This window comes from Tiliqua scincoides, chromosome 4 (genome assembly GCF_035046505.1).
Source record: "Tiliqua scincoides isolate rTilSci1 chromosome 4, rTilSci1.hap2, whole genome shotgun sequence".
In the NCBI taxonomy this organism is placed as follows: domain Eukaryota; kingdom Metazoa; phylum Chordata; class Lepidosauria; order Squamata; family Scincidae; genus Tiliqua; species Tiliqua scincoides.
In genome coordinates this window covers 149,614,715-149,642,610 of record NC_089824.1, presented here as the reverse complement: position 1 = coordinate 149,642,610, position 27,896 = coordinate 149,614,715, and the positions used below count along the sequence as shown (strand labels likewise).

Sequence of the window (27,896 nt, the reverse complement as noted above, 5' to 3'; positions counted from 1 at the left end):
GGCAATAGCTAACCACAATTTCCTGACAAGTTTGTCAGTATGATTCACGTGTTAACTGCATTCACATCTAAAACATCTTAGGAGACTCCTTCATGGGTGAAGCATCCTGCAGTTTAACAAGGTAAAAGTTGTTTCTTTTCCACCACAATCTCCCTTCTGGGTTTACCAAAGATTTTAAGGTGTCTTGCTTGGTGTGAATCAAGCCTCACAGAGGAAAGAGAGGCTTGAAAAATTCCTACAGGATTTATGACCAATCTGATACAGATAAAATTGATAGTCACTGAAACTCTTAGTATTGGAGATCTTATAGAATGTTTGAACACTGCTAAAATGGAACAACAGGACAACTTTAAAGGAAATCATGTTGCATTTCATTTTCTTCTTATTTTGCCTTGAAAATTAAGCAAATATAATTCAAAACATTACAGCCATGGATAGGTGTTCCATAATACCATGTTTGACTGAATTCAGTATAGTAAGAATATTTGGATACAGAATTGTATTTAGTCATTTGCTTCTCTGAAAAACAAATTTATTTCTGTGAAATATGTAATTAATCTTGAAAGTCATTGTGACTTGCAGTCATTTATTTAAGTCTGTGTTCAGCCTTCTGCACTGTATATGATATTATTATTTTTAAACTAAGAGCAAATGGGATTTTTATATACCACTTTCAAATGAATCTCTCTCCCTATGGGAAACATGGGTTGCAATTCTATGACCACTTTATGGGAATAAATTTTAGAGAGATGTAGCAACCGCTAGGTAAGTTTTTAAAAAACCCTTTCCCCCCCAGCAGCAGTGTGATCGTGGCAATTGAGTTGCTGCCCTCTTGTCCCTCACAAACACTTACTGGTTCCCAAACTCTCCCTGACAACCACCCCAGACAACTCCTTCTTTAAAGCAGGAAATCATGCTAGAACTGCTCTCTCTCTCTCTCTCTCTCTCTCTCTCTCTCTCTCTATCTCTCTCCCCCCAAGAGTTTGGGAACCACTGCCATTTAGGATTGCAGCCTTGAAGTGGTGGCTTCCTTTGTGAAGACAGTACCATAATCCATATATGAAGTGTACAGTCTCTTCCAGGTGGCACTCTCATACTACTAGTTGCAGACCAGGGCGTGGCACTTTATTTGAAACTTCAAAAATTGACTGCATCCTTACCCATTCCAGCTCTTGCCCCATATCATACTTTATTTGCTTTATTTTAACATGAAGACTGGGTCTGCATATGCAACAAAATGAGATGGCACAGTCTGTAGTCGGCAGAGTGGATTGCATGACTTCCAGAGAAGAATCACATTTTTATTTACTGAAGAAGTTTCTACTGTGGCTTTCCACCCCCATAAGGGCAACTAGGGTGGCTTGCATCAGACATTAAAATACAAAAATGTTACAAGCAAACTAAAATCAACACATAAGAATCATGAAATCTGTCTCTTCATAGAGTCAGTGGTGTTTCCATGGCTACTGTAAGAGGGGAAGGGCACAGTCTGTGCTTGATGATAATGCTCTCATACATTTAAACAAAACCACCCCAGACAACTCCTTCTTTAAAGCAGGAAACCAGGATAGAACTGCACTCTCTGCTATGCTAATGTTTTGTCTATAAGGAGATGGGGATGTTTAACATGGGGAACACTTTTTTCTTTTTAAATTTCACCTGTTAGCTATGATGGTCAGCTCTTCCATTTCATTCTGATACATGCTGCATCCTGTCTAAGAATAGGTGTTTAGATGTGGTATGGAAAGCAGCATCCCATATGAACCAAGCCTAGAGGCATATTATTCCTTTCTTGGAGCCCTATCTCGGTATTGAGTGGAGTTGCATTTTGATGATGAGACAGAGATTTCTCCAGTGGTTCCAGGGTGGCTCAGTCTCTGCATGTGGGAAGTTAGTATTGTCTTGGTAGCAAGCAGGGTCACATGATCTGAAGAACACAACCGAGTTGGTCTCCCCCTTGATTCTCTTGCCTGGTTAACGGGCAACAGGGGCTTTGCTTGGCTTATAAAGCTGAGGGAAAGAGCTCCTCTGGGTATTGGAGCACACCCACTGAGGGTGTTAGCAGCCTTTGCTGCTTACAGAACCTGCCCTACCCTCAAATCTGTTTGTAGGGCGGTATGTTTTTGGTGTTTAGTGCACACTTTTTCAAACCAGGACAAGTTGTTTATGCCTTAAATGATGCTGTCTTCAGCAGGCAGCTGCTCCAAGAAGTGGTGCAGGTACTCCAGTGTAATCCTCCCCCCTTAGAGAGGCACTGCTTGGATCTATCCTATGTAGAAAGACTGAGCCACCCTTGAACCACTGGAGAATGGGAAAATTGGGTCTTACCTGTGAGTTCTCATTGATTCAGGTGGCCCAGTCTACTCACCCTGGCAGAATCAAAGTGCGCATGCCTAGGGCAGTGGTTCCAAAACGAACCCTCTATGACACCCTCTGAACCTGGAAGTGAGTGGCAGTGGCATGAAACACATCACGATGTCACTGGCCACTCACTTTTGGGTTCAGAGGTCGTTGCAAACCTCCAAACAGCAGTAAGAGGGTCAGGGTAGGTGGGAGGGCTTTCCTCAGCTTGTGGTTTTCATGTACTGCATCTCTGCCCACTGCACTGAGCCTCCTGCCACTGTTTGGTAGCTTGCTCCATGGCCTCCCTGCTGGGGCAGCCTGTGACTCCCTGGCAACTGCCTTGCAATGCCCGGAGCATCATGATGCACAGTTTGGAAACGGCTGTCCTAGGGTTCTGGGAGAGCCTGCTCCCTTGGTCATGGGCTTAGGTAGTATGAATCCTGGGGACTTTCTCTGTGTATAAGTTTCGCAGGTCTGCTGCCTGTCCTGTTGCTGTGGGAGGGGCTGCATATACTTGCTTAAGTCTGCAGAATCAAAGGGGATCCCCTTCCCTTGGTTTCTTCAGATCATGTGATCTTGCCTGCTACGAAGAGGAGGAGGACATTCCCACATGGAAAAACTGAGCCAAAATCTGTAGGAAAAGAGACTGATCAGCTTGTGGATACTACCTTGAATTTCACTTAGGCTGCTTTTGAGTGCAGTAGGGTTAAAACAAGGTGCCTCTTTGTGTCTGCCTACACATGAAATGAGATTAGATTCAGGGAGCCTATTCAATGTACAGATATGTGTGAAGTATCCATCAGAACTGTTGATCAAGGACTGGTGTGGTACAGCTGTTCCTGCAATCTGTGGCAGTAGTTCCATTCAGGTCTGTGGTTATCAAAATAATTTGTAATGAATAGCGTTTGTGATGAATTCCATACTCTTTGCGAACTTGAGTAATGGTTTTTTAAAATTTTATCTCTTGTGAATAGGTTTTCCTAGGACATTGGGTCAGGCTGAAGCACTTGACAGAATATGTGAGCTGGATCTAGTGATAAATTTGAACATTCCGTTCGAGACTCTAAAAGATCGCCTAAGTGCTCGTTGGATTCACCCAGCTAGTGGCAGAGTATATAATATGGAATTCAATCCACCTCACGTACATGTAAGATCCTATTGAGCGCAGCCAATGCACATAATCGTTAAGGATGGTTTTTACTTAATGCTTGTGTTATTTAGATAAAGGGCATGTTTTAATTTTATAAATGGTGGACAGGTTTCATGTTCTGGAGCATAATGTGTGTGCCTAAAAATGTTTTCTTTAGCTAGAGCAGGCAAGGCTGTGAAGTGAGTTTGATAGAAAAGAAAGCAATTGTGATATAGAATCCACAGTGGCTTTATATTACATTGGCACTAAAAAGATTGATATTTAGACTTATTGAAAATACACAAGAAACAATATGATCAAATGGCAACTAGTGCCAATAGGCCTTATGTCATACTTTTTACCTGAAAACATCTTTCTGTAACTGACCTGACCTAGTGGTGTCTTCCTACAAACATACAAGATGCTTTTGACTGTTGTATTCCCCTGTAAGGCATTATTTTTTGCTGTTCCCCATCAAGAATGAACTTCTAAGTTTGTATTTTTTTTCCACTCATTACAGTGTTCAATCTTTCTCAGATCAGAGTTATACTGTTAGTGCAAATTGTAAACAATCTTGGATATACAGGTCCAGCCTTGTTATACATAGATTTTTTTATACACGGATTTGACTCGACACGAATGGCCCCTGCAAATGAGAAGGAATGTGTTGATCCCTAGAGAAGGGGAAAAATGCATCCCTTTAAAATCACATTTTTAAAAACTGCTTTTAACTGTTGCAGAGAAACAGTCATACAAGTGATTACAGGTATAACCTAAGTATCCACAGATTTTTCTATCTCAAAGCTGATGAGAAGGGCCCTTTAAATTAAAGGAAAACAGTTGTTTAATAATGCCAGAGTGGGCAGCTGGCTGACAACCCATCAATCATTCTCTCTGCATTCACTCCTCCCTTCCCCCTGAACATATGAACTAAGGCTAAATGGCAGTGATTATCACCTTCTCCATTCTTGCTGGGGCTCCTGGTGAAGGGAGGGATTGCTGCCTCTTAGTGAAGTCTAAGTGCCTGGAGAGATGCTGATTGCCTCTGTGTGCATTAAAAGGTCAGCAAGGCTGTTTTTAAATCACCAGAACAAAGAGACTTTGTTTTTTAAATTGATTTGCTATAGAGTGTTTTTTGCCATCCATGTGAGTGCTTGGAATGGAACCCTCCAGAATAAAATGAGACTCAACCTGTATATTACTTTTAATTTACGCATTGCTTTTGTGAAACAGGGGATTGATGACATTACTGGTGAGCAGTTAATCCAGCGAGAAGATGATAAACCCGAAGCTGTTGCTATCAGGCTAAGAAAATATAAGGATGCTGCAAAGCCTGTAATGGAATTGTACAAGTGAGTTGCCATACAAAACTATGCATTAGCATTTATATTAAATGGTGTTATATACAAACAGAAAGGCAATTCTGTTCATGTATGAAGCCCTCCATGCAAATTTCCGTAGCTTCTCTCCTATTGCAGCCCCTGTGTTCCAATCTCCATGGCTCCAGAGGGCAAGCTAGAATTGTGCCCCTGACAGTTGAAAGAAAATGGCAACTCTCTTATGCTGTTCAAAGCATAGGGATGTTTCTTGGATTGTAGATGAATTAGTGAACATAGAACATCTGTCATAGTACACCCATTTTATAGACCTCCAGGAATCAAAGCCGTGTTCTGGGAATCTTTTACTGTTCTTGGAAAGAGACAATCTAACAGTTCAGAAATTAAGATCTCAATTTAATGGGCTCAGGAAATTTTTGTTCCTATTTGCCTTTGGTGTTGCTCTTGTTGCTAAACATTTATGTAGTACCTCTGATATGGACCGCTTTGCCATTTCATATTGTTTGAATTTTCACAGCTATTCCCCTTTTTACAGATGGAGTGTGAGGCCATCGCAGTGCAATTTGTCTCCAATTTTCTCCTGATGTCCCTTTCTAAATGTGACTGCAGCAGTGCAGAAACTGTTTTTAGTGGATTCAGCCCATACTGTAGATCCCATGCAAAGGCAGCTCCTGAACTATAGCTGTGTTGTCTAGAGAGCACCTAAATGTGAAATATTTGAATCTAGATTTTCCAGGCCTTGCCATGTTATTGGCCCAGACTGGTCAAGATTGAAGGGATTCTATAAATCATTTGTGCTGGTTTTATGTAATAGTGTTTCTCAAAGTGTGCTAGTAGCACACCATAAGTTGCCACCATCTGCCCCCTGCCTGGTTTGCTTGTCCATCCCTCCTGCCTCTTCTCTTGGCGGCCCTCCTTCCTAATTCTCCTCCTGTTTGGACTCTTTGCTGGTACCAGCTTGCTGCACCACTCTGTGCATGTGCCAGTGCACACACGTGCTGGCAGAGCTCCCTGAAACTCCTTTTAGAAGTATAAAGGGCTCCAGAGAGCAAAATATTTGAGAATTACTTGTGTAACGGAGTTCAAAAAGACCATACCCATGTCAGAAGCTGTTTGTCTCCACTGCATGAGAATAATATAGGAGGATATGTATATACTTGTGCTAACCTTTGTATGTGACTGGGGGAAAAAAACAACACTTCTAAGGTTGGGTTTAAAAGCTTGGGTTCAGCCATACTATATAATGTTTTTTTTTAGCAACCTGCTATCCATCACTCTTCTATTCAATTCATAGCTGATCGTGTATGGGCTGCTTCACAAAAGGTCTGTTTTGGTCACAAATTATAAACACTCCTGTTGAAAAAAGTGTACATTATCTCTCTCTTCATCCCTCACTTGCATTCTTGTCAATTTCATTTACTCTGTAGAATTTCAGTTCCCATGGTTTCTTAAAATTCTTCATTGAATTAACACGAATTTTTGTTCAATATTTCAGAAACAGAGGGATCCTACATTCATTCTCTGGGACAGAGACCAACAAAATCTGGCCTTATGTGTACTCTCTGGTGTCCAGCAAGATCCCTCCAATCCAGGCAGAAGAAGCAAATTAAACAGAATCCGAACAGGAACAAGTGTTAACACAGTCAGTGGTGGTTTTGTGTTTGGTCTTTTTTAAAAAAAGAAAGAAAAGACAAATTTTGGTGTGCTATATCTGTGCTCTACCCTTTTTTTTTTTTTTTTTTAAATAGCTGTTCTCCCTGGTTCTGCTGGAGAATAGTTGTAGAAATAAAGCTATAACGAACACTTTTCTTGAAAGATGCTATATGTGAACTCTTGATTCTCAGTATAAGGATTCGTGCATGGATTCTAAGTAATCCAAATTGGTTATACAGAAACGGCTATACCTTAGCAGGGTCTATGGAATCTATATTCATTCTATTCAATTACAACTAGTGCTTTGCTGTTCCAAGAATGTTTCAAAAATATTTTTTTTGATCCAACATCTTGTATCAATTTTTTTAAAAAACCCTTTCCAAAACGTATCTGGAGCACAGTGAGCAGTATGGAAAATATGTGCATTATTTAGGTCAAGTGTGTGAATAAATGAAGATTGAAATCATGGGTGTTCTAAATACATTGGTTCTCAAAGAGACTATTAAAATGCTGCTGTATGATGATGGAACTAGTGTTTAACTCACTGGTGTGACTTTAGGTCATTCTGTAGATCTGCTATGGAAGTTTTTCTATTTTGGATCTAAGAAAAGTTGCACTACTTGATTAGATGTTTTGAGCTTTAATAGTATAGACTATTACATCCTACCATAAAATGTCAGTGCAGTCTCTTATACTTTGGGGGGGGGGGAGTTGGCACATGGAAGCTATCCCAACATATCTCTGACTTGTCCTTATGTGCTTAGACATGCTTGGATCTAAAGCATACAGGGCTTGGATCTATAAACATACAGGGGCTTGCACAAGGATTCCCCTCAAGTTTTGGCAGATTCCTTCTTTACACTGCAGCTTGCAAAAGCCCCATCCTGTGCAATCCTGGAGGGTCTCCTGACCTTCGGGAGCAGGCTTTCAAGGGGCTGCAGTGGGGAGAGCAAAGAAGTCCTATTGGGCAAGTAGAGCTCCTTGTCTGGATCCAACCCAGGTATGAACCAGATGATATGCTGATACAGTCAGCAGCAAATTCTTGTGACCGTAGAACTGCCTCTTCAATTGTGAAAATCAGTGACTAGCCTATTTGTATATTTGGTTTGATTTTAAAATCTACTTAGGTTGTTCACATGTACTGCATGAACTGGCAAAGAACTCAGTTCAGTTGCTAGATTTTTGTTTTTAAGGACAGTATATTTTATTGTTATAACTGAGGTTCTTTCCCCTATTGGTAGGGTCTATTGTACTTCACAGTTGCACCTTTCTGATAGCTTACAAGTAGTGCCTGATCAATCTTTATTCACCTACTAATTTTGTAAAGAGTAGTGGCCTGTAGTATCTGATCCTGCAATTTCAGTGTACGATCACTTCCCTTGCTTGCTCACCAGGATTAGATTGAAACTGGAGGTAAGAAAGCACTTTCTCTCGGTAAATAAAAACAAAGCTATCTCCTATGCAGCTATTCCTTGATGGCTAGTTCTATTTTGTTTTTGAAATGTTGTTGAGGTTGTATATTGGTGACCATGTAGCTTAACCTGAGAACACTGAACAGATTCTTCCTAATCCACGTTGGAGCAAATGCTGAACAAAACATTTTCGTTTTCTGGAACAGTAGATAGCAAACATTCTTTCCTCAAGGACCTTTTTTCTTTTTCCATTTACTTGTCCTCTCAATAACTTGTGTGCATCTGTTACAGAAATCCATGCACATTGTGCAGGATTCCAGGGGATTTTCTTTATGGCACTTTGAGTACATGTGGGATACCTGTCACATCTCTTGGGCCTTGTGCTGCTCCATGCAAATGGAAACTGCCCTAGAATATGCCCAGCATACACTCTTGACCCTGCATTGCATGAAAAATTAGTACTTGTGAGCAAACTGTGTTCTGGGAAAGCTTGTCTGCCATTACCGATCTTTTAATTATGGAACCCACTGGTAAGCTTCTAAGGAGCTACATGCTTCCACAGAACACAGTTTGAAATCCACTGTTCTAGATCAACACACCAAATCAAATAGTCTTCAGCTATAAGAGGCTTACAGTGCAATCCTAATTTGCTGTATCCAGTACAAGTTTCTGGTGCTTAGTGGCTCAGCCTGGGGCAGGAGGAATCACTTCCCATTACCCTGAGAAGAGCAACTGCAGCCCCAATGGGGCTACTCGGATCTGCGCCACAGAAATTGGTGGCACAAATCCAAGCAGCCCGGGACTAGCCCAGGCTGTCCAGGAATGGGGTTAGGATCTGGCATAACTGCCGGATCCTGGGTCCACTTCCCATTCCCTGCCCACTGCCCGTCTATCCTCTCCCTGCTCCGAAACACCTCCCTCCCTGCCCTCCCCAGACCCCTGCGTTGGCTGAGCTCAGCCAAAGCAAACTCACCTTCCTGGGGGTCTGTGACGGTGCAAGGAGGCTAGCACAAGTCCTTTTTGCCACCTAACTCCTCCAGAGTGGCGTGAAAGTGCTTTACGACACTTTCGCAACACTCCTGGGCCCGCGCAAGGGACTTGCGCCAGCCTAACACCAGGTTAGGATTGAGCCCCTAACCTTCAATCCTGCATATTGCTTCCCACGCCCTCTGTTTCCCTTCCACTTTCTAGAATGATTTTCTCTAACAGTGTTCTCTAGTACAGTGGTCTTCCATCTTTTCTGTGCCACAACCCCAAAATTAAAAAGTATGAGACTGGCAATACTCAGTTTCTAATATACAGTCAGCCCTTGGCATCCTCAGGGTTTTGTTCCCAGAACCCCTGCAGATGCCAAAACCCCTGAATAACCTAATCTGCAGGTCTGGGCCATATTTTGAGGCCTGGAGAGGCCATGCACAACCTGTCCAGGCCTCAGAACACTCCCCCCCCAGATGTTAGAAAGGCACTTCTGGTTTTTCTGAAAACCAAAGTGCCTTTCTGACACCTCCAGGCCTCAGAAAACCTCCTGGTTGTGACTGGAAGACATGTCCAGTTGCATCTGGGAAGTCATGTGAGCTCCTCAAGTCAAATCCACAAGTTCAGAGCCCATGGATTAAAAGGGCCCACCTGTATGTGCTAGAGTGACCAGGACTGTTCAGGGGCTGGGAGGGAAGAGTATCTGCACTTCCCTAAGGCTACTTTGAGGACCTCTTGGCAGGGATCCAATCAGTGAAGTGATGCCACTCTCACTCGGCTACAGTACGACCTCGCCTCCAGCAGTGGGTACCATCTGGTTGTTAGCAGAACTGAAACTAGCATGTCCGCCCTCTTGGTGAGATGCCAGAAAGTACAGCGAGATATGAAGTAAAATGGAACTCACCAAGAGGATGGACATGCTGGCTTGGGTTCTGTACTAACCAATCACTTCCCATTGCCGCGTGGACCTCAGAGTAGCCTTTGGGAAACACAAGTACTCTTCCTTCACAGCCCCCCATAAGAGGTGTTGCTAACCCCCCCCCCAGGTTGAAGAACACTCTAGTAAATAAAAATAGAGGCTTGCAGCTGGTTAAGAATAACACATTTAGAGCCCAATCCTATGCACATCTACTCAGAAGTAAGTTCCATTTTAGTCAATGGGGCTTACTCCTAGGTAAGTGTGGCTAGGATTGCAGCCTTGGAGTGCAATCCTAACCACACTTTCCTGAGAGTAAGCCCCACTGAATGAAACAGGACTTACTTCTGAGTAGACCTGGTTAGGATTGTGCCCTTAATTTCTTTTTAAACTGATAAAATATAAATGTTTAACTACTTGAAACCTGCTATCTAGTCTAAAAAAGATTTTGTCTCTTTTGTCAGTGCCAGAGTTAGTGTCACTTCTCTCTGAAATTAGAAGTAAATATTGTACTGTAATTTAGATTCCCAATTTTTTTCAGAGGGGCTAAGACTTGTCAGTGTTCTTTTAAGCATCCTCCAGTTTTGTTCTATGTATTATTAGAGAGGAATGGGGAATGTATTTTGAAGAAAAATGAATTTGTATCTTAATGAATAGATTTTTTCCCCCTTGCTGGTTTGATAGTAGAATGATGATTAAGCTTTTTAAATCAATATCCAGTGTATTGTCTTTAAAATGTCAGTGCAGTTCCCCACTGACAGAGCCTACACTACCTGACATACTAAATTAAAACATATCAGATTACGTCGTATTACCATTTTATGTCCCTGCAGTAGAAGAAAAAGTCTTGATAACTTAATACCATTTTGCACAAGCAAACTCACTGAGCAAAGTTGCAAAGCACAGCTGTAACATTTGTCAATTTCTTCAACCATGGTTAAGAGCTCAGAAAATGTAATATCTACACTCCTTTCTCTCCTCTACACTTGAGACAGAAGCAGGCTGTATTGGTTTTCACCTGTGCTTGCTATTCTTGCAGAAAATGCATATGCCTTTTCAGAGGAGATTAACTGCAATGCTAGTATGTAGAGTCACAAGTAAGTTCCATTGGTAAATTGGACCTTAGGTGTGCATAGGATTGCAGCCTTTATTTTGACTTTCTAAAGTTTAAACAAATTTGCAAATAGTGTTCTATTAATCTATGCTTGGAAATGTTTAAGCAGTATGTAGATATATGCGTAATCATGTCTCCATGAGCAGGCACTTAAAGGATAATCAGTCACTACTTCACTCATCCCTTCCATCCTTTGGTACATACTGAGTTATAAACTATGCTCTACATTTTGGGGGTGGTGGTGGTTCTGATATGCATATCGGAATGGAGTATTCCCAAACACTAAGGTAAATGTGAAAGTCTCGTGGTACAATCCAGAGAGCACCCTCTGGTTGTATAATCAGAGAGCAGATTATACTATATTCCTTTTTGCATGCAAACCAGCAAGGGCAAGGACAGTATTCTGGTCTAGATTGTTGGACCCATTCCTATGTTCCTGGTCTTCTACTAAGGCTACAATTATATATTTTTAGCCATCCTTGCTGTCTAGTTTTTAGATGCAATGACAGAATTTAGAGGTAGTCATAAAAATCCCCCTATTTCTGCTAAGAGTCTAAATATCAATAGAAATGTGCTATTTGTAATCCACAGTGATTGTTTTTGTCTGCATATAGGTTGTAGACCACTTTGGTCAGGGACCAATTTCATAGAATCGTAGAGTTGGAAGGGACCTGTTAGGTCATCTAGTCCAACCCCCTGCCTGTAACACAAAATCCTCCTAGAGCATCTCCAGCAGGTGGTTATTGAGCCTTTGCTTAAAGATCTCCAGTGAGGAAGAGTCCACCACCTACCTCGGCAATCTATTCCACTGCCGAACCGCCCTTACCATCAGGAATTTTTTCCTGATGTCCAGTTGGAATCTCTGTTCAATTTAGGTTCAATCTTTTTGTAAAAACATATAGTGTATCTTCAGACACTATATAAGTAAGTTGAGAGACCTTCCATGGAGATCTGTAAGGCAGCATGACAAGCTGCAGGTGGAAGAACAAAACTGGGCAATCCAGCATGCATTTTTGAAAGAATTTGGATGTGCAAATTTGGATGGAAGCTCTTTCAGTCTAGCTTGTCATGGGTCTGAGATGAATCTGAGATTTTGGTTCCCCAAAACTATGGAGAAGTGTTTGCTTCAAAATTCATTCTGTAACAAGGGAAAATGGTCTAATATGATACTGCAGAGTGACTTTTTTCTACAAGTTGTATGTATTTAAATGTGTGAAATGATTTCAGGGTTGGAATACCTTTTCTTTGTTCCTCTGAGCTGAGCAGAAGCATTCAATTCAGTGTCTGTCCAGATGTGACTGTCTTGCCCCGAGAATTGCTGCCATCTTATGCACCATAATATTTGCCTTCATGATTTTGGCACTTTACTGTGAATCTGTTGCATTTTCTAAAGCAGATCCTGTTTTTGTAATGACTCCGTATGTTGGGACTAAGGGGTTTTGCTACTTACCCACTGTTCTAGGGTTTCGTATGTTAATGTAATTGACAGAATTTTTGTCTTGGATCATTTGCTTCCCGACCCTGACAATTCTACAACTGTATTGCTATTTGATATATGTAAATAAAGTTATTTTGAACTTATTTCATGTCACTTCAGATATGTGTCATAAAGTCAACTACAGTCCTTAGCAAAGCCAATTTTGAAATAGTAAAGAGTTCTGTGTTCTAATGCTGAGTGGTACATCTAATTTCCTAGATTTATTGGAAAACTTGGGGAAAAACTAACTTTAATTCACAGTGTTATAAGGGAAGAATTTGATGCAACAAATACAGGGCTACTACAGAAAACGGCCACCCTGTGACAAGTTCCCTGTTCTCTTTCCTGTAGCATGTATTAACAGACATTCATGGTATGACCTTAACATGCATTTCCCCACTCAGCCCTTGGGATAGGCACTGATGCCATAAAGTTGGGTAGAAAAGTGCATCATGCGTCCATTGCTATGCATTGGAAAGGTGAGGGAATACCAACTGGAACAGCTGTTTTTGGCAGCAACCACATATTCATCTTACTGCATGCTATAAGCACTTTCTCACCATGGATGAGCATCACACATGCAATAGAGATATGTAACAATTTGCAGTACATGACAATTTGCAAGCTAATTGTGCCAAAGGGTAAAGAGAACTTTGCCACATTAGATATAGGTGTGTAATTAAAAAGTGGGAGGGAGGTAAAGGATGTGTACATATGCATGTACAATATAGGCTTGGCATTGATAGATTTTCTGTGCTTTTGTTTTGCTCAAGGATAACTTTGACAGATCCCTGCTAATTAGTTTAAGATTATTTTTTTTCTTCAGTGGTGACCTTATACTCCAGATAGAAACATGATGACTTGAGTGCTCACCCACAGACCCAGCTCATAGTGTAGCATGGCCTCATGCATTATTTTGAATTTCCTCAACAGAGAGGAATTTCCTACATTGAATTTCCTACATTGAGAGTGGGCCTGTGGTGGGGAGCTTAGATGACATCATGGATTTTTTTTCTGACTATGGTAACTAGAAGTAAATGATTGGGGGGGGGGGGTAGTCTGAATTGTGTGATTCAGACTTGAGTCTTTGACCAGCTTGGGATCTTTAGAAATCCTCAAATGGCACCTGAGATTGCATCTATGAGTCAGGGAGCACTTTTTCAGTGACTTGAGTGCATAGGTATTCTGAAAGACCAGATGTGGGAATCTTAACTTTTATGTTTGCTTGAAATCATTTGAAGGAGGTTTGAAAATATGAATGGGGCTTGGATTTTCATGCAGCAATTTATTAAAGCATTTGTATAGCACTTTCAACATCCACAAACTGCTTCACATGAATTATCTCATTGCTACTCCTTACAGACTTATTGTAAACTAAGTAAGGCTGCAGTCCTCTACACATTTGCCAGGGAGTAAGTCCCATTGAATTCACTGGGTCTCACATCTGAGTAGATATGCACAGGATTGTGCTCCAAGTATTATTCCCTCATTGCAGCTGGGATGCTGAGAGAGAGAGGAGCCACCCAGAGCCACCTAGTTCACAGTAGAGGTAAAGCTCTAGCCAACAAAGCCCTTATTCTCAGTCCAGTCTCATGGCCACCATGCGTACACCAGCCTTATGAGCTTTGAATAGTTGTGATGCCAGAACGCTAGGTTTGGATTCTATTGCTTATATTATAAACCAAAAGAGGTGAAGACGACAACTTTTCAACCAGTTGAAAAACCAATTATTTCCCCGAAGAGACATTTATGCTGCTGTCAGACACAAACATCAATGGGTAACCATTGCGGAATTAAATGACATTTGCCAGGATCCTGCATTTAACAAGGGCATTATATATTAAGTGGTAGATTAAAGATGCTTCTGCACACCTATTATATACATCAGATTGTGATTGTTGCCATGGTCACACCTAAAGAGAGGTCTAATTCTTTGTAACAGTACCAGATGTTGTCCTTGTTAGCAGATCCTACAGTGAGGTTTTGTATGTATTTGTCTCAGAATCTATATGGAAAATCCCAGTTTCCTGCCCCAAGGCTACCTCTCTCTGGTCTTGCTTTAATTTCCCAAAGAAACTCTCTTGGCTGCTAATTTGTGATCCAAAAGCATCAGGTTTGACAATGGATTACTGTGGTTCCTGCTGTAGTGTATATATAACCAGAATAATCTTTGGCTTTCTAGAATGGTCTCTGACTTTAACGTGATACCTAGCTCTTTCTACCAAGCATACAAGAGTCACTGTGCTGTAGTGAATATAGTGTGATAAGCCTTGAAAAGGGAGACTTGAGTTCAAATCCCTGCTCAACCATGAAGTTTAGGAAGTGAGGTTAGCCCAAGCTATCTTAACTTGCAAGGTTGGTTGTATCTATAAAAGGAAAGCTGGTACACTACAAATGCCTTCCTGAGGTCCTTTGGTGAAAGAGTGTGATAAAAATGAATACAACTCCAACTACAATAAACAAAAAAGTAAGGCTCAGTTTCCATAAAGTGCATCATCCAATCATATTTTCTTGTAAGATAGAGACCAAGAAAAGCACTCTGCTTGTTTCAGGTTTTCTCCCTCTCAAGCATATTTTGGCCACCATACTGATGTCAAAACAGAGGTCAGGACAGAATGTCACAAAAAAAGTTATTGGTTTCACTTGTTAAAGAAAATATCCTGTACAAAAGACTAATTCTTTATAGCCAAACAAGAAAGGCTGTTATCCTCATTACATTTTGTACAAATATGATAGTAATATGGAAATGACTGTGCTATTGTGTATTGCTTAAGGGTTTGTTTTTGTTGTTTTTTTTTAATCCCAGCACATTGTTCATTTAGTCAATTACTTCTGGGCTTCATGATGGAGAGCAAAAATGCAATGATAAAACCTGTGTTGGTGCAACCATTCAGTACAGAATCTGTGAATGTAGACACGTGGTGAGTAACACCACTGCTGCATGTTCTGTGTTGAAAACTTTGAGATTGTAAACTTATATCTCAAATACACAAAGGAAATAGCTATTACAAACTTGTTGCTTAGAAGAAACAATCCAGATAGGTTACATGCAGGTAATAACTTCCAATGCAGTGCAATCCCATGCATATTTAGTCAGATATAAGTTCCACTGTGTTCAGTGAGCCTGTGAGCTGGGGTGCCAAGGAAAGCCATAAGAAACAGCAGTAGGGCAGGGCTTCCATCTGCTTCACCCATAGATGACATAATCTCTGGGCAGCAAAGTGACAGGACCAGCAATGCAGCCAGCTGTGACCTCGCAGACTGGGAAGGAAGTGAGATGTTCAAAAGGGAAAGGCCCAGTGGGAAGTGATAGAGAAGGACAACATAGAGTTGGAAGGGGCAAAGCGATGAAAGGATGGGGGACAGTGGGCAGGACACAGGAATAGGGAATGAGGGACAGAGAGTTGCAGCAGGGAAAGAGGCAGGAGAGAGGGGCTGGAGTCCGCAGAATGAAGGCAAGGGGGATAAAGGGAAAGAGAAAGAAGCAAAGGTCCTGGGCAGCCAGGGAAAGACCAGGAACCCCCCAGCTGACCCCAATAGCAGAGCAGGTGCAGCTACTTCCATACCATGGACAAGCCCATCCCCCTAACTATAACCACCAGGGACAAGCTGGTAGCTTTCAGGGAGGGAACCCTAAGGAGCTGGATACTCAGTCAGTTGCAGGGGGAAATGCAGAAGAGAGCCATTCTCTGAGGTAGTGGTTCTCAAACTGGTGGGTTGTGACCCACGGGTTCCTGTAATGCTTCCCCTGTCCCTTTAAAGGGCAGGGGAAGAGGAGAGGCAGGGAATTGGTCTCCAGGATTGCATCCCTCAGGGAGTTAAGGAGGGGTGCTTGCACTTACTTGGACTCAATGAGGGCTGCTGAAGACTGCAGGAGGTGTGGGGAGCCCATCACAGGCTTTCAATCTTGAAACAGAGCAATTGCAAAGCACTTCCTTGGGAGATGCATTGCAATAACTTAATTTCAAGATTTCAAGACTCAGGGAGCCCTGTGGAGAGCTGTGATGGGCTCCCCACACCTCCTGCAGCCTCCAGCAGCCCTCACTGAGTCCAAGTACGTGCAAGCACCTCCCCTTTGTCCCCCTTAGGCAGTGGTATTCAAACTGGGGCATTGTGATGCCCCAGCCTGTGGGTCCTGGCCTCTGCCCCCTTAAGGGGCAGGGGCAGCCAGGAGACAGGGGGAAGGCAGTGCCTGCAGGGCGTCCCAGCTCAGGGAAAGGGAGAGTGGGGTGATCGCTCCACTCTCCCTTTCCCTGACCTGGGGTGCCCTGCAGGCGCTTGCATAGGGCTCCCTGCACATGGGGAAGGCTGCTGCAGGGACTGGTGAGTGCATCCCAGTCTCTGCAGCCCCCTGAGTGATGCTATCCTGGGGATCTAATAACTGCCTGCCCCCTGCCCCTGCTGCCTCCCCCTGCCCCCACAAAGACTTACTGCGGGTTTCAAACTCCAGGAGAGTTTGAAAACTGCAGCCCTTAGGGATGCAATCCTAGGGATCACTTCCCTGCTCTTGCACCTCCCCTGCAAAGACTTCCTGAGGGAGTGAAGTTCCCTCAAAATTTGAGAACCACTGCTCTGAGAAGATAGTATGTGATGGTAGCAGTGGCCCCATGCTGAAGATCACCCAGGAAACCTAGGGTTAACCCCAGGGCTCTACTTAGCAGTGGGTGTGCTGCACAGCTGCAGCCCCTAGAGGCAGCCAGGTCACTACAGGACATAAGAAGCACCTGGAGAAGGGAGAGCTGTGGGTAGTAAAAGGATGGATTGTGGGACAGACAAACAATGAACTGGCAGACTGACTGATGGACTGGTGGGTGGACAACAAACTGATGGACTAGCTAACAGATTAACCAAACAGAAACTGCTGAGTGGTGGAGAATTGAGGTGGTGCTGCTGTTTGGAGAACTGGGAGGAGGGACCCTGCAGCCCCACAGGCAAGCTACCTACTAGTCACTTTCTTGTTGGTACTGGGGCTCAGCAATAGGTTTATATGCCACTAGAGCTAGCTGTGTTTGAGCCAGGTGGACAAATGAGCTTAAAGTGGGCATAAGTTCTCTAGGCCAAGTTTAGAAGAGGAATTTGGTAAAACACCAATGCAAGACATCCATTTGAGCCAGATTGCATCTGGTTTCATTGTATGAAGGCTAACCAGTAGTTCACCCTCACAACTAAGTGTGATCTTGTCCCTCAACCCCTCTGTAAATAGTACCCTCAATAAATCCCTCTGAGAGCATCAAATCTGAGCTTCTGCATCTTTGTATGCCTCCTCACCAGGATTCCCTGTAAGCTGCAGAATTCATGGACAGCAATGACATCATTTTGTATGTCAACAGCTGCATCTGTGCTACCACCAAATTGCTCTGGGAGCTCAACAAATACATAGAGGGGACGTTGCTCCTCAGTGTCTTAATGTGTCATTCCCCTCACCCTACAACATGGAACTTCCTCCTTGGGACAGGGACCACAAGGGCAACACAGCCACAGGGCCTTAGTCCCAGGAAAGTATTGTATATGTATAGTATTGGATTGCAACCTTGGAAGCTGAATTGTTGCACCATTGTGGTCTGTGATAATAGATGCATTCATGGGGGTGGTACTCGCTATAGTCCCTACTGATTTTGCAAGTTTTCATGGCACTTCAAGTTGGGAAGGCTGGAGCTAGTCCACAGAAATGTGACAAGGGCTAATGCAATAGGTATGTTGGAACTACTGAATTGTACTCAAAGCAAAAAATTAAAAAAAGCATGGAGACAACAGTTTCAAGAATTTTTTGTACATTCATCTTTATACCCATCATATTACCTTTAAAGATAAAAGAGTGAAACTTACCTTAGGAATAGACTAGACCAGACCAGAAGCTTCTTACCTTGCAGTCCAGTCAATTTTATCATCCCACTGGCTTCTATGGAACTAAAAGCAGCAGCAGCAAACAGGACATTGAACTAGCTTTTTTATTCACAGTGAAAAAATGTTTCCTAGTTTTGTGTGGTTATCAAACAACCACTTGGAGCTGGTGTGACAACAGCAGTAACCTGTCCTTATAGAAATAACAGCTGGTACACAGCCATCGCCTTGCTTGGGTGAGAATCCTTGGTTAAAAAAAAACACACACTGTATATAGTAGCAGGTATACCATACAGATTAACATGGCACAGCTTAGTGTTTACTGTTCAGCATATTTTATTGCAAAGCGAGAACAGCATTCCAATACACTTGAGCAGCAATACTGTCATTCACAGGAGGAAATGACTAAAAATGGAAATAGCCAGATTTCTAAATCACACAGGCTCTAGCTGCCATGCTAAAGCTCAGCATGACATATGTGGATTCCAGATATTCTAGTTAAAAAGAATACTTTTAGCTGCTTTTTCCTCCATCCTGGTTTCCACTTGAAATCTGCGAAGGGTCTGGACACTGTCTGCAGAAATCAATGTAGGGAAAAACCTTTTGACTCCAGATCCTATTCCATGCCAGATTTTATAAAATATGTTATGTCTTCTTACATCCTCATCCTTCCTCTTATTTTGTATAATCCGATCTATAGCTCAGCACTGTACACCGTTTTGCACAAATTATCACACATCAGTGCTCTGGTCTGAGGAAGGAGACTCCGTGACCTATGACTGGCTGCGAATGACAAATCAAAAGTCAGCGTTTCAGAAATCAGCTGGTTTTTTTTTTTAATGCTGAGCTGCAGCAAGGAGAGGAAAGGGAGAATGAAAGAATCTGAAAATAAAGGTAAGGAGAACTCAGAACTGGAAGCATGTACAGAGTTACAAGAAGATGATGCCTTATTAAAATGTGTGGTCTGTTTACAGTCTGTTCTGCTGAGTAACCATTTTAAAATTACATCTTAGCAACCTGCATCTAGAATGCAAAGAATGCTTGTTTATAAATAAATGCAGTTATATAATATACTGAGAGATAGACTTTGCACTGCAATCGCCACTAAAATATCCTTTCAGATGTACTATTTGATGTATTAATTAGAATGCCAGATTCATATGTTCGTGACAGCTGTGAATTTAGTATATGACCCTTGATGATTAGGGAAAGAATCCTTTCCTTGTGCTATTCAGGCTTTTCAAATGCCAAAAAAAAAAAAAAAAAGTATTTAGTGATGGTTGTCTGATGTTTTTAATTTTAGGAAGAATGCAATGACTCCAAGTTAAAATATTAATAGCAGCATGTGATTTGCAGAAGATAGAAAGACTTCTGTTTTGAGGGTTTTCTTTTCCATTTTTTAAAAAGAGGAAAATACTGAAAGTATCTGTTTTTCAGGATATATGCACCAAGCAGATGTTCACAGCTGTATTAATATGATATTCCAAAATCAAACTCCCATTAACCCTTTTGGAAATGTACCTCTAAATCTCAATTACATATCATCTAGTATTTGTATTAAATCGATTCTGCTTTGAAATCCAACATCCCAAAACCAAGGCTGAGTGAAAGAAGATTGGTCAAACTAGGTGCTTGTCATAAATGCTGCTGATACAGTAAGGTCACTTTACCAATGGCATTCTATGTTATAGGTGGGTTATTCCAAAATTTTATAATGACGTATTTGGCCTTTCCTGAAACACTGCTGATTGAGAGTGTTACATGCATGTTTTGGCTATCCTACAAGCTAGAAAAAATGATCTGAGCAAGATAGATTTGGATTCTGAATTTGGGCTGAGGCCTCCCTCCTCTGAATGTCCTTTAATGGGAAGCAGCCGTGGGTTTTTTGTCTGTCATGGCTTCATTTTAGAAAAAAACCTTTCTCTGTCTGTTCATGTAATGTAGACGCTGGTTCTGGTAGCAGCTTGAAGACAATGCAGAGAGACGCTATATTTAGCCAGCTGTGACCACGTCTGTTTCTTTCAGATCCAAGAAATGCTGATATGTGCGACGTTTACAAATCTCTTTAACCTTTAAGAAGGAACCATGTTTTGCCCTTGAAAACCCTTGTTTTGCCAAGGGTAGTATAAGCACTCTCATTTAATTGCTGACTGAACTAATCTGTTCTACAGAACACATACAGCTTTTACCCTGCTGCAGATTAATCCTCAGAGTAGCAAAAAAATCCTAGGTCTTGGGCCTAGATATAGTCTGCTGTGTGGTCTCATTCCAGCTACCCACCTTTTTTTTCTTCTGAGTAGAGTTACTATACTGGGGGCATACTAAAGTACATGTATCCTCACCCCATCCCATTCCTCACAAAATACATTCTTATATTAGGATCTAAGAAGTAATCCTTTTTAGGAGGCAATCCTAACCCCTTATGTCAGTGCTTTCCAGCACAGGCATAGCAGTGCCAATGGGACGTGTGCTGCACCCTGCAGTTGGGTGTCACTCATGGAGGCCTCCTCAAAGTAAGGGAATGTTTGTTTCCTTACCTCCGAGCTGCATTGCCCTTGAGTCACTGCTGGAAAACACTGACATAAGGGGTTAGGATTGTGCCCTTGGATAGATAGCTCCATATTATAGAAGGCCTATAGCAGGGGTCGGCAGCCTTAAACATTCAAAGAGCCATTTGGACCCGTTTTCCGGAGAAAAGAAAACCTTGGGAGCCACAAAAGCTTCTTGACATCTAAAATGAAGATAACACTGCATATATAGTTTTTTTATCTTTATGCTATGTATAAAAAAACTATAGTGTGTTAAAATCAATGGTATTTCATTTGACTCCAAAGTGGAGTCAGGGGAGGGGAAAAAAACCATGACAGATGCTACTTTGCGCTGAATCGAAGCAATGGGAAGACTTATGCAGGCTTACTCAGAAGTAAGTGCTTCTCTGATTTCCATGGGGCTTCCTCCTTAGTCAGTGTGTGTAGTATTAGGATCGCATCCTCCACCCTCAGACTTCTTTTGGGAAGTCTGCCCTGTTGGTTTCAGAGGGACTGACTTCCATGCTCAGGTGCACTGACCAGGAGAGAAATCGCAGGAAGGCCAGAGGGACTGATTCCGGAGTCGGCTCGCAATCCTAAGCATGCCTACTCAGAAGTAAGTCCCATTCAGTTCAATGGGGTTTACTCCCAGGAAAGTGTGCACTCCCTGCAGGCGCACCCCAGGGAGCTCCAGGGTCAGTCACCCCATCTCTTCTGCAGTGGGGGGTGGGCAACATTAAGGCAAAGGGCGTAATGAAGCCTGCCAGACTCAGAGGGATGGAGCCGAAGGATCCCCTTGCCTGCTCTGTGCGGGGGAGGGGGAATGGCGCCAGGGTGAGAAGAGCCCAACCTGGACGCAGGGGAGGCACACGCGCACCTCGGGCTGAGCACGAGGCTTAGGAGCGCAGCTTATCGGCCTCAGAAATGCCTTTGTATTTTTACATAGTAATTAGTTTAGCAAAGGGGGTGACAGAGAGGCGCTCTGTCACCCCCTTTGCCACTTTCACCCACCCTTCCCCACTGAGCCCATGTGCCACCAGCTCTCCCTGCCCGGCCACAGGGGTCCCTGCAAAGCGCCCCCCGCGCCTGCCACCAGCAGCCCTGTCCCACGGTTCAGTCCCCTGCCGCTGCAGGGAGAAGGAAGGAAGGGCGCCGGGAAGAGGTGCCCGGCTGCCCTCCCATGCCTGCTCGCAGTGGGGCGCCTGTGGTGTGGGACAGCGCTGCTGCCCCTTCCTTTGATGCCCTTCCCCGCTGAGCCCATGCACGGCCGCGCCAGCGCTGCCAGCTTTCCCTGCCTGGCCACAGCGGTCCCTGCAAAGCGCGCCCCACACCTGCCACCAGCGGCGCTGTCCCGCAGCGCCTGCTCACAGTGGGGCACGGAGAGCAGTTGCGGGAGAGCGCCGCTGCCCCTGCCTGCCGAAGGAGCTGCTGTGGGCGAGGGCGGCGCCCTGACCCCGCACTCACCAGCAGCCAGCGCCCGCAAACCATCGCGCCAGAGAGAGGCGCCCTCGGGGCTGGGCTGGCTGGGTAGCGGCCGTGGACAAGGCGCCCCGCTTCCAGCCCCCACTTGGGAGCCGCAGCAGACCGCTGAAAGAGCGGGTTGCAGACCCCAGGCCTATAGCAACTACAGACCATAGTGAAGGGCTATTGTAGGATTAACAGTAAACTAGCTATCTATAAATAATGTCAATTTTCAGACCCAGTGAATTCTGTAGAGGCTGCACCATATGTTTATGTCCCCCTGTCTTTATTTTCAGTGTTAAAGCCTGTGTAGCTAAGCTCATGTAGCATTAACATGGCCACTTAACAGATGAATACTCTAAGGGCCAGTTTCTCTATTCAGCTGAATCAGGACTGTTCCACTAGACTCTACCACTCCAAGCTACAGGTGGGGTTTATATATCTGAATTCTTCTACACACACACACACACACACACACACACACACCAGGGCCAGTCTTAAGAGCTACAGGGCCCAATGGAAAACATTTTTGTGTGGGGCCACCCCCATGGCCACTCCTACTCACCTGGATGAGTGGCAGCAGCAAGATATCCAGCAGTAGTGTCACTCCAACTGCTTCGGGGGGGGGGGGGCAGCGATTTCAAGCCACTCAGACCCAGGGGTGGACAGGCAGGCATGAGGTCTATTAAGTGGCAATGCTCCACTCACTATGATCTCCTTGCAACACCTCAACATGGAATAGTCCATGCCGGGGCATCAGTGATAGATGCCAGCTGTGGCTGGAGGTATTCTGCCCTCCCCAGTGCCAGGCCTCTCCAGACACGGGGCCCAATTTGGCCAAATTGGTCAAATTGCACAGGGTCAGCCCTGACACACAGACACACACCCCTATTGCATATACAAAAATAGCTGATTTTGAACCCTCCTCCCTTGACCTGTTAGTTTTGTACATGCAGACAGTTTAAGGGAGAAGGGTGCAGAAGGGTGTGCTTCCTTCATGCACCTTCTGCACATACAGACACATATACCTGCAGGTTCAATCCAGGTTCAAAACAGGTTCAATACATTCACAGCCTGATGTTGCTGAATGTATAAACTGGTTTTAATACTCCGTTGTGGGAAGGGGCAAAAGGAATCTTTTCCAACTCAAACACTGCAATGTTATGCATGACTGCTCAGAAGTAACACCAATTGTGTTAAATGGGGTTTATTCTCATGAAAGTGTATGTAGGAAATAACTGTTACCCTGCATGTGCCTAATCTTGTTTGGTTTTGGAAGCTAAGCAGAGTCAGGCCTGGTTAACACTTGGATGGGAGACTGTTTGGGAATATTGGGTGCTATAGACTTATACCATAGTCTTTTGAGACTGAAGGTTGCCAACTATTTTTTTGTGTATAGGCTTGTAGCCTGGTTAGTATCTGGGTGGATAGGGTCACTCTTCTCCCTAGGATGATAGCTATGACTCACTTGGCTGGGCAGTGTCAAAGAGACACCATCCCTAGATTTCTGGGGTATGACTCACTTGCTTGTGCCATCTGTCTGCATTATATAAACTTATTCCTTGTCTTCAGGCCACCCCTGTATATTTTTGGTCTCTGAATATCTGTGCCATGTGTTGTAATATGGATGATACGCTAATATGCTGCAAGTGACCAGCTAGAGAAGATCCTGACTCAGGTGGATTATAAATGTAATTCTTGAACGACGCAGGGTGTAGATAACTGTTGCCCTCATAAAATAGGCTGTACTATTACAAACATAATCCTTTACAATTCTGCTATATTTAGAAGGAATATGTTAAGTACTGTTTAATAAGGTCCGTGAAGTTGTTGGAACGAAACCACTACTGCCACTCTACTGCACAGCTTCTTCTCCGCTGTATTCATTAGAAAAACCAGGGATGTATGTGGGTGGATGCAGAAGACCATTTAAGATGAAGACCAATATGGTGAAAGTATCACAAGGTGATTATTTTTGACAGAGCAATTAGTCTTTTGGAAGCTTCATCACAGAGATAAAAGCTCACTTTCTGAAAATGGAGTCCAAGCATTTGCTAGGAAGTGGGGGTTGCGATCCTGCCTTCCATTTAGACTAACCTTTGTTGGAGGCATGGGATCTGCTACAGTCCATGCTCCTTCCACATTATTCCATCTACAACAGAAAACCCAGCTCATGAGGCAACTACTTCCTGTTCATGCCCACCCCCTCGCAAATGATCGTACATGAGTATTAGGCAGAAAGGCTGGCTCAGTCAGAGAGCTGAATCGTGGAAATCGGGTGGTGCAAGCAGAGAAGGTTTCGCCAGGAGACCTGATCCAGCAGGGGAGCTGTGCAGCATATTCTGAGCAGCCAGAACTGGATTTGCAGAGGCAGGGCAGGAGCTCCCCCCCCCAAACTATTGTGCGACCACTGAGCAATTTAAGACCAACAGCTTTATAAAGGATCTAGTGGCCCTACCTCTTTCTAAACCTTAACTGATCACAGGCGCATACTAGTGATTGTCAGCCCAATCCTAACTCTACTCCCAGTGGCGCTGGTGTGGGCTCTGCTGTATCCCACAGGGGAGTTTCAGGTGCTGGAGTTCTCCTTCGTGTAAGTGGACATTTGTCCCCTTGCCCAAGGGTAGACCCAGCAGCCACAATGGGTCAATTATACCACTGGCACAAGTCCATGCTGATCCATGTAGGCGGATCAGACCCAGGAAGGGGGTTAGGACATGGTGTGTGCTGGCTGTGCCAATCTCATCCCCTACTGGGCCTGATCTGCTCACCCCACCCTCATCTCCTCCCTGTTTCAGCCCCTCCCCCACCCCAGTGCCAGACTTACAAGGTGACCAGATGTCCCCTTTTTCCAAGACAGGTCCTCTTTTTTTTAGCCTCATGTCCTGGAAAAGAACTTAAATGCCCTCCTTTTCCCTGTAAGCAGGCAGCGCATCTTGTAATTAATAAGTTATATGTAACAAACTATATGTAATATAGTTTTAAAAATAAAAGTAATACAGTTTAAACTAACCACATGAAAGCAATATCTGAGTGTTTTTAGCTTGTATTTCGTCTAAAAATGTTCTACATTTTTCTTGGGTGGCCTACATTTTGGCCTGGTCCTCTTTTACAGTTATGACATCTGGTTATCCTGCAGACTTACCAGGTCCAGTGGGTATCCTTTGCTCCACAAGCACATGTGGGAAGACTTTGTTCTTCCCACCAGTGCACCAGCTAGTAGTGCTGTTGCAAGATGCTTTACAGCATGTGGAGCAGCTAAGGAGAGGTACTCTCTGAAAAAAAGATGCAGGGTTGTGTGGGCCCTGCATGTGGTCACCTGAACTGAAGGCACCGTTTATTGGTAAAATCCCTCCGATCAAAGGATACCATCAATTTATTTTGCAGAGGTTTTTTTTAAAGCATACTCTTTTCACCAGGTAGTGTTTCCCACTTCGAATAAAAGAAAGTTTTCTGCTTGCTTCCTTACCTGTGTCTTGTGTTAAAATAAAGAGCCTTCTACTGAAAGTATTCAACCAGCAGTATAAGGCATGCCCTTTCACAAGGAATAACTGATATGCATTCCAAAGTGGCTCTCTCTTTCCCCACACCCAGAGCGTGGGGAGGCATCCAGAGTAGCGCTTTCATGCACAGAATCTCCCCCTGAGAATGGAAGAAATGCTGTGGTGTAAAGGCCAGGCATGAGCAGAAAGCTCCTTTCATTCTTGGAGAGGGCTTCTGTTCATGAAAGCAAGTCTCTGGATGCCACCCTGTGTCTTTTAGATATGCACCTAATGTGTTTTAAGGATACATTTAAACATGTAAAATCTGAATCCCAAACTCACAGTAACATGTCTGTGGCCATTTCATTCAGGTGCACTAATTAGGAACTGACTGTGTCTTCTTTGACCATTGCTATGTCTTAGCCTATAGTCCTTTATATACCATTATATACCTATACCATTATATGCATAATAATGCATAATATATGCATTATGGGTGCATAATAGTGCAGTCATAAATACAGTGGAACTTAGAAATGATCATACATAGGATTGTACTGTTCTTGTTTTAACACACAGCACATAACATAGTACAGTGCTGTAGTGCAGTGGTCTTTTTTGTGCCATGACCCAAACAAACAAAGTATGAGACTGGGGACCCACTGCCAATTCCACTTCCTCCCAGACCCAATCTGTCCCATCACTGCTCACTCCACCCCTTCTTGCCCCATTTCTCCCTACCTCTTATGTTTTCACAACAGCCCTGTGAGGTAGCAGCCTGAACAGGGCCAGCCTTAGAGCTGCAGGGCAAGACAGCAAGAAGAGGCTGTGCAAGGTTATATCAAGTTTTGATAAGACTGTACCATTATTGGATTGCATCCAAGCTGTCTCTTGCACGGGCTTTGAAAGTTCGCTGCAACCCCCCAAATGAAGCTTTGCAAAACCTCATACAACACTGCTGTAGTGGATTCATTGCCATGGGAATAATAGGCATGATTATTTGCAGTACCTCTAAGGGTGTCTTACCTGTTTTGCTTCTTTGAGAGAAAAAAAAAAAACCTGTAATAAGTGAGGAAAGAGGTAAAAAGGAGGCAGTACTGATAGCCACTCCCAAATGAATACAGATGTGACCAGCTGCAACAGATAATACCTTTAACAGTTGGTTAGAACAGGAGAATTTAGGTCAGTGGAAGTTTCTTATCCTCACAAGACAATGTTCGAATTCCTAATTCTACAGATCTTCCTTTGCATATTATCACCCTAAAGAAAAAAAATTCCATGTACCTTTCCTCTTCCTCTGCAGTTAGGACAAACAAAATTTCATGTTGAAAAAATATTCAGACTCTGCAGTGAAATTACAATTAACCATACAGTCAATCCTTGTTATCTTGCATTCAGAAGCACACTGCTTGTGAGCCTGGAGAAGAGTGCAAAGCTTTCATGACAAGTAGCTGATTGACTGGTCCTTCATGAATTTGCCTACTGTACTTCCCTTTGAAGGCCATCTAAGCCAATGGACATGACTGCATCTTGTGGTAGTGAATCCCATAGATTAATTATGCCCTGTGTGAAGAAGTGCTTCCATTTTGGCTGTTTTATTCTGTGTGGTGAACACTTTTGCAAAGTTACTTTTTTCGGTCATCTGGAAGGTATGCCACAGAATAATCTTTACAAACCCTTGAAAAAAAATCAGCCATGAAATAGCATTTTGTATAGAGAATATGTATTGAAGAATTCATTGATTTATTTCTTCCCTTCAGTTCTTGCTTTATACATCCTGTATGATACAATCTCTTGAAAAAGAGAACTTGTGCTACGATATGCAGCTGAAATTACTGGACAACTGATTTTCAAGTGAAAGGACCTGAAAAAATAATAAATAACAAAAGAGAGACAGCTTTATACAGTGAAACAAAGGAGACAAAAACAAGGCAGTCAAAAATGAATGGGAAACTCATCATATTAGAAGACAATTTTGAAACACAATCATGAAACTTTGAGAGAGCAAAAAATAGACTGCTAAAGAGCCAGAGTAAGCAACTTGGGTCCAAATATATGTTTCAGTGTGTACAATCATAAGAACATAAGAACAGCCCCACTGGATCAGGCCATAGGCCCAACTAGTCCAGCTTCCTGTATCTCACAGCGGCCCACCAGATGCCCCAGGGAGCACACCAGATAACAAGAGACCTCATTCTGGCACCCTCCCTTGCATCTGGCATTCTGAA

General features: G+C 43.3%; 1 protein-coding gene across 1 annotated transcript in view; it reads left to right on the top strand.

Moving 5' to 3' along the window:
- Positions 1-9,966, top strand: part of AK4 (adenylate kinase 4) — a 35,986-nt gene extending 26,020 nt beyond the window's left edge. Inside the window, exons 4-6 of the mRNA XM_066624021.1 lie at positions 3,318-3,490; positions 4,706-4,824; positions 6,305-9,966. Coding sequence (XP_066480118.1) covers positions 3,318-3,490; positions 4,706-4,824; positions 6,305-6,419 — 407 coding nt within the window. The 3' untranslated portion in view covers positions 6,420-9,966. The remainder of the gene's footprint in view (positions 1-3,317; positions 3,491-4,705; positions 4,825-6,304) is intronic.
- The last annotated feature ends 17,930 nt before the right edge of the window (positions 9,967-27,896 follow it).